The sequence below is a fragment of the Macrobrachium nipponense genome, chromosome 16 (assembly GCF_015104395.2).
Source record: "Macrobrachium nipponense isolate FS-2020 chromosome 16, ASM1510439v2, whole genome shotgun sequence".
Lineage (NCBI taxonomy): Eukaryota > Metazoa > Arthropoda > Malacostraca > Decapoda > Palaemonidae > Macrobrachium > Macrobrachium nipponense.
In genome coordinates this window covers 5,787,793-5,797,792 of record NC_087209.1, presented here as the reverse complement: position 1 = coordinate 5,797,792, position 10,000 = coordinate 5,787,793, and the positions used below count along the sequence as shown (strand labels likewise).

At 37.7% G+C, this 10,000-nt stretch overlaps 2 protein-coding genes across 8 annotated transcripts in view; one reads left to right on the top strand and one right to left on the bottom strand.

Moving 5' to 3' along the window:
* The window catches only part of LOC135195547 (uncharacterized), a 4,634-nt gene extending 1,855 nt beyond the window's left edge, over positions 1-2,779 (top strand). The window contains exon 2 of the mRNA XM_064221804.1: positions 1-2,779. This exon is cut by the window's left edge and continues 1,135 nt beyond it. Within this exon, the coding sequence (XP_064077874.1) occupies positions 1-1,319 (1,319 nt within the window). The 3' untranslated portion in view covers positions 1,320-2,779.
* Positions 1-10,000, bottom strand: part of LOC135195549 (protein Fe65 homolog) — a 1,282,053-nt gene that overhangs the window by 581,493 nt on the left and 690,560 nt on the right. The window lies entirely within an intron of this gene.

Genomic DNA, 10,000 nt, shown 5'->3' with positions numbered 1-10,000 from the left:
CCAGTGGGCGCGAATCACGTTTCACTAAAAACGCCTCGTCGGGCGCCATGACCCGAAGCACCGGGAATTTAGCCAACAAATCGGCCATGGCTGCCCAGAAGAAAGGGGACCCCGCCAACTGGGGCATGTCAGATCCCAGGAGGACGCCAAACGCAAGCCAAGACAGATCCGCGGGCAAAAAGTACGTCAGGAGCAAGAGTCTGGATCGTAAGTACCTCGATGAGGACACGTCTGACGAAGACAGCGACTTCGAGACGCGTCGTCGGACGGAGAGGACCAGGAGGTACAATCGGGGCAGCCAGGATTGGGAAGTTGGGGACGGCGGCGGCGGCGGTCGTTTAAGACCAGACGATAGAATCAGGTACAGGAGCCGGGAAATGCTCGATTACAAATACAATTACAACGGCCAGAACGTCCGACCGAAAGCCAAGAGCGCCTGGGACCTGTCGGGACAGTCGAAGAGAGTCGAGGACGACTTCGACGAGTTCGAGGACGTAGGGTTCCGCACTCGGAGCGACTTCCGAAATCGCTGGCAGAGCGAGGACAGCGACGTCACGCGCCGCAAGAAAGTGAGCGACAGCAGCGGCGAGTTCAGTCGAATGCAGTGGAATCGACGGAGCTGCGACTTCGAGCTCGACTACCCCAGCGAGGAGAGAGAGCGGAAGCTGAGCGAGAAGTCGGTCGAGTTCGACCGCAAGAGGTGGTATCGTCGCAGCTGCGACATCGACCAGGATTTCGAATATCACAACAGACAGAGAAGGGAGGTCGAATTCGACGTCGACTGGGGTCGAAGGGCGTTGGAGCAGTACGACGACTTCGAACCAGAACCTGTGGTCAGTCCCAAAAGCAATAAGAAGAATCGCATCAGGATTGCTGAGCAACAGCAACAGCTGATGCAGGCGCACGACGTCGAAAGGGTGAGCAAAGTGAGGTATGGCGATCCCCTGATAACAGACATGAGGAGAATGGAAGACGAGAACTGCAGGAAAATGAGAATGGACGACGAGAACTGCAGGAAAATGAGAATGGACGACGAGAACTGCAGGAAAATGAGATTGGAGAACGAGAATGGGCGGCAGACCCGCATGGACGATTTCGGGGATCGCCGAATGCGTCTGGATGACGTGCCCCCAGGGCGTATTCCCCAGCAGTCACAGCAGCGTCTGGACGACGAGGCTGGAAGGCGCACCAGGCTGGAAGAGCACTACCGGTCGAAGACCAGCATGGGGTATCATGGAAGGGAAAAGCGAGAGAGAAGTAAAACGCCCCATCTGTTGCGCGGTAAGCTTCGACTCCTCAAATCCATCCTCTCCTTCTAGAGAGAGATATATATAGCAGTAACATTTCAGTTTCATGAAAGAGTTGCGGCAGCACATACACCACCTGTAGCGGTGAAGGGGCAGCTATCTTTGCAAAACACACAGAAATGTCATTGTATCTATACGCAAAACGTACTTACTACTACTACACACCGAATGAATGAATGACTGCTTTCTTTGTCAAAAAGTTCCTGTTAATATTGTTTATTTTATTTTTCCCTTCTGTGGTATCTGTCAGTGAAACTTTCTGTAGTTGCGGTCTATTTTGGAAAATGATGGGACGGGAGGCACCTCCTCCTCCTCCCACCCCCCACTCCCATCGTCTCTCCCCCCTCTGCTTCGGGTCTGATTGTTCAGCAAAATCGCTGTTTCAGGAAAAATATGCTGCTGCTGCTTTTTACTGCTGCTTTTTGAAGTAGAGGTTGGATTTGGGTATAGTCATTTTCTCGCTTACGTCGTAGCAACAACATCCACAACAACAGTAAAAAAACAATAGCAACAACATACATGAAGAAATCAAAGACTCACGGAATCACTGTGTCTCTCACGAGTTACCCATTTCCGAAACGAAAGTGAGAGACTGGTTCCCCCCAACCCCCTCAGTGTGGAGAAGTTTGTTATTATTGTTCCCTTAACGAAACGAAAGAGAGAAAAGAAGTGAGGGGCGGGGGACAGAAAAGAATGGATTTACAGTCGAAAATGTTGCTCAGTGATTTACGAGACTTAGGCAAATCCCGAGACAATCATTTTCGCTGCTTCAAGTAAAAAAAAAGATGGTGAAAGGAAAATGTCCCACTGAAACGAACGGATTTTTATATTCGTGTGGTGTCATGACGAGGGAAATGATATACTATATATGTCTGTAAACGCATTTTGTCTTTTGAGGATAAGTGTAGGACAGTCTTAACATATGCAGTGTTCTCTAAAGGAAACATAAACAATGTGGATTTCAATGTAAAGCTTTTCGAACCTTCCCTTTTTTGTATAGTGAAGAAATAAGTATTTTTTCATGGTTCTCAGTGAGTCGTGTACATGCTATAGATATATGAAGGATATAGTGTAAAAATATTGAAGCTTATTTTTGTACATTTTTTTTATCATTCAGCCATATGACGTATTTCCGTTGTATCCATTTTTTTACGCGATTAGTCCATGTACAGTACAGTAAGTATACAATTCATGTAAAGAAATAAATACTACTAGATGCTGGTATCATCAGACACTGTTTACACTTGTTTTAAAACTTCTCTTTATATACATATCTGCCAATAGGTGCTCCTTAACGTAACGACCTCTACAGCATTTGCAATGTATTAAATTTTAAAATGTTTGTAAATAAGAGTATATGAAACTTTCGTGTCTTTTTATATATATATATTTTTCCCAAATTGTCCTTTAAATAGTTTATGTGAAACTCTGTAACATATGTAGATTTTGTCGACAATATATTGTTCCTTTTAGTTATGTTTTTTCTTTTCGTTTCCTTCTTTTGCTTGTCAGATTTTTTTAAATAAAAAAACAGGAGAAACAAGTTAGGATGAAATTGGACAATATATTTTAACATGAAATCTCGAAGAACTTGAAGATTATTTCTGGTCGAGTTTTGTACTTTTAGTTGTATTTCAAAGGCTCTCAAAAGTCAGTATTATTTCTTGTATATACTTATCTTTCATCCCACCCTGTCTCTTAGTTTTTGACATGTGAATATACAGTTTCGGCAACGAGTAACTTCGTTGTATGAACTCTGTCTGCTTATGGTAATGATTGCCATTTTATGTTGATGTGATTGTGTGTATATATATATTTCTCAAGTATGAAATGTCCATTAAAACAATGGTTTAAAGCTAGCTTTAAACCAGTGTTTTAATGGGCCTTTTATACTTGAGACGTATCCTGTATTAACAGAAGAATTTATTTACATATATATATGTATGTATATATAAGTATATATAGTTTTCTATGTATGTATATACACTATATATATATATATATATATATATATATATATATATATATATATATATATATATATATATAATACATACATACACTTCAGTGCACGTTTAAATTCTTTACAGCAAAAAAAAAAATAATAATAATAATCCCATTATATATCTGAGACGTTGTTTTAGACTTAGAGTTCGATATAACGAGGTTCCTCTGCCAAAAGTGGTCAATGGAGGTGTGACGCGATACTTCAAGATTGATGGCGGGGAGTGAGGTGGGCGTGGCCACCACTTTCCCTGGGCTCAGGTCCCACCTTGTCCCTTTCGTCCGTTTTCATCGGGTCTGTGTACCCCATCTCTTGGGTCCTTTTAAGTTCCGAATTCTAAACAGTTTATGAGTCATTGGTAATTTTTTTTTAATGTTAAAGAGGTAAATAATGATTCGTTCAGCTGATTCTGTGTCAAAATGATACATATTCAATAGTGGAAAGTATATGAGAAATTTTTTATCTTGTTGAGAATAATTAACGTAATTTCTGTATAGTATTTCATTTTGAATATAAGTCAGTGGTTGATATGAGAATGACAAACAAATAAACACACTGGGTAGTGAGTTGTACTTGTTTGCATGACACTGCACTCGAGAGAGAATGCATTTTAATGTGAAAGTACTTATATCTCGAAGAAAATTGGAAATAACTAAGTTGTCAGTGTTGAAATATGAAGGCATTCTTGTAACGACAAAAAAAAATCACTGAACAGTATATACTAGAATATTGATATATAAGAGAATATTATTAAGAACTAAAGATGTATAAGGGAAGTATTGAAAAAAACGAATCCGGGAAAAATCAAGATATTTTACAGTAGTTGCTTAATTTAAAAAAATGGTTAGGAGTATTGATAATGTAAATCTGTTATAGGTTTTGATATGATTTGAATATCTGTAAATGTAAGGATAACATTTTATGCAACTCAGCTATCATATTATTGAAAAATATGAAGTTACAAGCCTTAAGGATGTTGGTAATGATTAAATAAAGCTGTTAATGTTTCAATAAGTGCCTGAAACTAACAATACCCGGGTAAAAATTACAGATTACCCAGAGCTGATGTTGTGAATGGGGTTATAGCATTTAAAGAATATTTTGTGTGCCCTTCCTCCATGACCTTAATGTAAATCATGCTGTAGATCATGTTGGTAATCAAAGAAGTACAAATAAAAAAGTTGCACATATATATACTTCTATTACAGAAGGTATAATGTAATCGTGGAATGTATTTTCAGCTCTATGTCAAGTTGAAATGGTCTTGTCATAAACGTTTTTATGTTTTGCAAAAGAAGAAGGTTTTTTCTGTGAAATCTATCCAAAGAAGAAATTGAAATAATATACCCTAATTGTCGATTGAGGGACATTTTTTTGTAAACAAAACACTGCTGTAATATCCCTCCCTAATTCCAGCTTCTGTAAAAAAAAAAAAGGAGAAGGTGTTTATAAGACACATCTTAAGTTAATAAAACTAGTAACAGAGCTTTGGAGTCTGATGCAAGCTTCACTGTGTCTCTCTGAGACCCGAAAGTTGTGGGCGAAGAAAGAGAAAGAAATTCTAAACAAAATGAAGAATTGTTTTAAATTCTTTCATTTCATTTTCAATTTTTGGATCATAGCTGTTTTTATTCTCGGGACTAGACGATGATAAATGAGTTTTGATGATGCACCGTGACTTAAAGAAAACTTAAAAAAAAAAAAAAGACAAAGTCACAAAACAGGAAGTGGGTAAATTAGATCTGGTCAACATTCATATGGGTAAGTAGCATATACCATGAAATATTAATTTATGTGCTTTGGGTTTTTTCACCTTTTTTTCTGGTGTGGGTTTCTTTAATCCAATCGCTTTTGGTGCTTACTTAGATGCTTAAGCAACAGATAGTGGAGTGAACTAATGCGTTAAAAATAAGCTTGCTTTAATTGTATATCCTTTTTTTTTAATGCTTTCAATCACTAACATGTATGTGAGGTTTTGGGTGAATGTCTTTGCTTTCGTGATGTGTAAACATTATTATTATTTTATTATTATTATTATTATTATTATTATTATTATTATTATTATTATTATTATTTAGTTTTTCTTTTCACCTCAATTTTCATTTATTTTAGCGACGTTTAGTTGATCTTAGGTTTAGTTATGGTAATTATGCTTCCTATTTTAGTATAATCTGGATGCGTTGTGATCACAGTTTGAGTGTTAGATTTTCCATTTTGCCTGTCGAATAGAAACAGTTGTCCTCTTTGATTGAGAAATTACTCCAGAATGATGCAATGATTCATTTTTCATCTTTGTATTGGTCTGTTAGTGCACATTAAAATTATTTTGTTAAATGGAAATTTTTTTCCTTATGCAGATGCTATGAATGTGTATATTTTAATGTGTATTTTTAGATTTTCGTGGTTTTTTTTAGAGTAGGTAAATGTTTGTGCATACGAAGAGCTTGTTGGCATTTATAGTTTTTGACCGGAAAGCAAGATGGCTTGCATGATTGGTGGAATAACCTCCGATAGTCTGAAACAAGCGTATATTGTATGCGTGTATATTTAAAGACTTCTATAAGAAACCATCACAGTGTATTTTCATCGCTCATTCAGAATTACCATCTGCTTATTGGTCGCGATCGCCTTTGGTAAGTGGATTTCGTAGGAGGATATGTGTAATTGTTTGTCAACAATTCACCTACACCTCTTCCTCCTCCACCCCCTCCACCTCCTTTCCGTCTTCCTCCTCCCTCCACCTCTCCTCTTCTCCTCCTTCGCCCCTTCCTCCTCCTCCTCCCCTCTTTCCTTCAACCTCCTTCCTCCGTCCACATTCTCCTCCTCCACACCTACTCTTCCTTCCTCCTCCGCTCCATTTCCTACCTCCATCCTCCTCCTCCCCATTCTCCTCCTCCCACCTACCTTATCCCCTCCTCCCTCCTTTTCCTTCCCCATTCCCGTCCTCCTTATCCACCTACTTCCATATGGGGGTGTCCACCTCCTCCTCCTTCTCGTCCCCATTCTCCTCCTCCACCTACTCATCCACCTCCTCCTCCTCCCCATTCTCCTCCTCCATCCTACTCATCCACCTCCTCCTCCTCCTCCTCGTCCCCATCCTCCTCCTCCACCTCTTCTTTCTCCTCATTCTCTACCGTCTCCTCCTCGTCCCCATCCTCCTTCACCTACTCCACCACCTCTTCTTTCTCCTCCTCCTCCTCCTCCTCCTCCTCCTCCTCCTCCCGCCAACAACTTTCGGCTTGCATGTTAAATCGAAGGCCAGGTTTAGGCGAAGCGGTTTACGAAAGCGAAGGTGATTCGGGGGTTTTTTAGTTTTATGATTATTTTCCCCTTAATGAATATCTTGCTCTTTAAGAGGAGCTTCGTCCGATTCCTCGCGGGACCGCTAGACCGCAGCGGTGAAACTGCCTGTTGGATGACCGCGAGGAGTACCGCACGCGGCCTTGTGTTTTAACTCTGCTGTCGGAAGACATCATAGCAGATCGTGAAAGTTTTTTTTTTTTTTTTTTTCTTACGCAGTTTGGCTTTGATACCAACAAGCATTTTTTTGGGGTGTGGGTGCAGATTTTTTTTTTATTTATTTATTTATTTATTTATTTTATTTGTTTATTTATTTATTTATTTATTTAGTGAAAACATCATGGGCAGATCGTGAAAGTACATTTTTTTTTTTTTTTTTATTTTTTTTTTTTTTTTTTTTTTTTTTTTTTGGTAGTTTGGTTTGATACCAATAAGCGTTTTTTGTGCGGGTTATTTATTTAATTTTTTATATATATTTGTTTGTTTCTTTCTTTCTTTCTTTCTTTCTTTATTTATTTATTTAATAGGAAAACAACATAGCAGATCGTCAAAGTAATTATTTTTGTTATTTGTAGTTTACTTTTAATATCAATAGAATTTTTTTGGACGGATCACATATTTATTTATTTATTTATTTATTTATATATCCAATAAGTATTTTTTGGGCGGGTTATTTTTTCATTTTATGTTTCCGTTCATTTATTTAAAGGGAAAACATCATAGCAAATCGTGAAGTTTTTTTTTTATTTGTAGCTTGGTCTTGATAAAAATATGTATTTATGAAAGGCTATTTATTTTATTTTATTTATTTTATTTTACTTGAAGGCATTTATTTATTATCTTTAAATTTAATTTTTTTTTTATTCTTTCCATTATTTATTTATTTAATTTATATATATTTATTTATTCATTTGTTTGTTTATTTATTTATTTCTTAATTCATTTATTTATTGTTGTCACGCAATGACAACTTTCGAGTTGCAAATTGGAGATATAAATTGGACTCTATTTTTCCCAATCAGCGTTCCTCGCTAATAATTTTATTATATATTTTTGCTTAATTATGCTTTGAAGGTTATCTTACAGATTAGTTGTCAAGTTTATAAGGTAGAGAATCAAATGTAATAAATTCTGTTCCTTTTGAAGGTTTTGCAGTTTAGTTGTTGAAATCATAAGGTAAAGAATCAAATGTAATCAATTCCTTTTGAAGGTTTTACAATTTAGTTGTTGAAGTCGTAAGGTATAGCATCAAATGTAATTAATTCTCTTCATTTGAAGGAGAGAGAGAGAGAGAGAGAGAGAGATTGAAGTTTGAAGCTGTTTAGAATAGCTGCTTGCTCACCGTACAGTATGTGGCTCAAATTAATTATTAATATAAGCATACATAAATATATCACTAATGAAAGTCTACATAAGTAAATTACTATTAGAAGTCTACATAAAATAATTACTAATAAGATTCTAAATGAATTTATTGCTAATAAAGTCTATAGAAGTTATTTACTAATAAAAGACCACATAAATAAAAGACTAATGAAAGTACATAAGTAAGTTACTCATAAAAGTATACATAAATGAATTACTTATAAAAGTGTACATAGATTAATTACTAATAAAAGTCTACAAAAATAAAATTGTAATGTAAGTCTGAAAAAATAAATAAGCAATAAAAGTTTGCACAAATAATTACTATAAAATTCTTCATAAATTAATCACTAAATAAAAGTCTACACAAGTTAATTAAAAATAAAAGTTTTAATAAAAGTCTACATACAGCCACGACTGCTGACTGTGTACGATTCATCCATTAGATGCCATTTGACATTTATTCAAACACCGGTATAGTCTTCTTCTCTCCAGCCTTCTTTGTTTTATCATTCACACAAAATGTCAACCTCGCTCCGTCTCGGTGTTGTGACGTGAGGTGTGCTGTTTGGCCCAGTTACGGTAACGGGACACCTGGTTTTCGGGGGTAGGGGGAAGAGGTCCGCTGCCGACAAGCCGGGCAGGAGGTCCTCTCACCAGGATGAGTTGAAGTAGGGGTAGTAGGGGTAGGGGAGGTCACTTGCCCTGCCAGGTAAATATATCTTAGCAGGATGGGAGGGTGGTGAGGGTGGGGGGTAGGTTGGGTAAGGGATGGGGTCACTGTCCTGATACCAGGATAGTGACACTGGAGGCAATAGGGGTTCTGGGAGAGAGAGAAGACAGAGAGAGGGAGAAGAGGGAGAGGGAGAGAGATGGGGGATAAAAGAGAAAAACGATGTAGAGGGGAGAGAGATATGAAACAAATAAAGGATAGCAAGACAGAAAATTAAGAGAGAGAGAGAGAGAGACAAGAGAGGGATGAGAGGAGAGAGAGAGAGAGATGATAGAAAAACGATGTCAGAGGGAGAGAGAGAGATATGAAACAAATAAAGGAAGCAAAGAAAAGAAAATTAAGAGGATGAGCAAGAGGAGATTAGAGAGAGAGAGGAGAGAGAGAGAGAGAGAGATGACTTGATAAAAGAAAACGATGTCAAGATAGAGAGAGAGATATGAAACAAATAGGATAGCAGAGAGAAAATTAAGAGAGAGAGAGAGAGAGAGAGAGAGAGAGATGAGAGAGAAAATAAGAGTAAATAAACGATAGCAGTAAGGGGAGAGAGATAAAGCAAAAGTAAAAGCGCAGAAAAGAAAAAAATTGAGAGAGAGAGACCTTACCTTCCTTACAGACCTTACATCTTGTTCGGGTTGCCCCAGGTCCCTCAGTGTGAGGCACCTCTAATGTCTACCAGAGAGTTGCTAGTACATCTTCCGGTGATATTTTGCATCTTCCAATCTTGGATGGTCTGGGATGCAGTTTAGATATTTGTCGAGCTTATTCTTAAACACATCTACGCTCACTCCCTGATATATTCCTCAGATGAGCTGGCAACGCATTGAATAGACGCTGCATTATCGATGCTGGTGCGTAGTGGATTAATGTCCTGTGTGCTTTCCTTATTTTTCCTGGTATAGTTTTTTGGGCACTATTAATCTACCTCTGCTTGCTCTTTCTGATATTTTTTAGTTCCATGATATTTTCTGCTATTCCTTCTATCTATTTCCATGCCTGAATTATCATGTAGCGTTCTCTTCTCCTTTCAGACTATATAATTTTTTAAGAATAGTCTTTCCCAGTAGTCTAGGTCCTTAACTTCTTCTATTCTAGCTGTAAAGGACCTTTGTACACTCTCTATTTGTGCAATATCCTTTTGATAGTGTGGGTACCATATCATATTGCAATATTCAAGGTGGACTACGAACATATGTTTTATAAAGCATAATCATGTGTTCAGCTTTTCTTGTTGAAGTGCCGTAACAACATTCCCATTTTTGCTTTACATTTTGCCACAGAGTTGCTATTTGA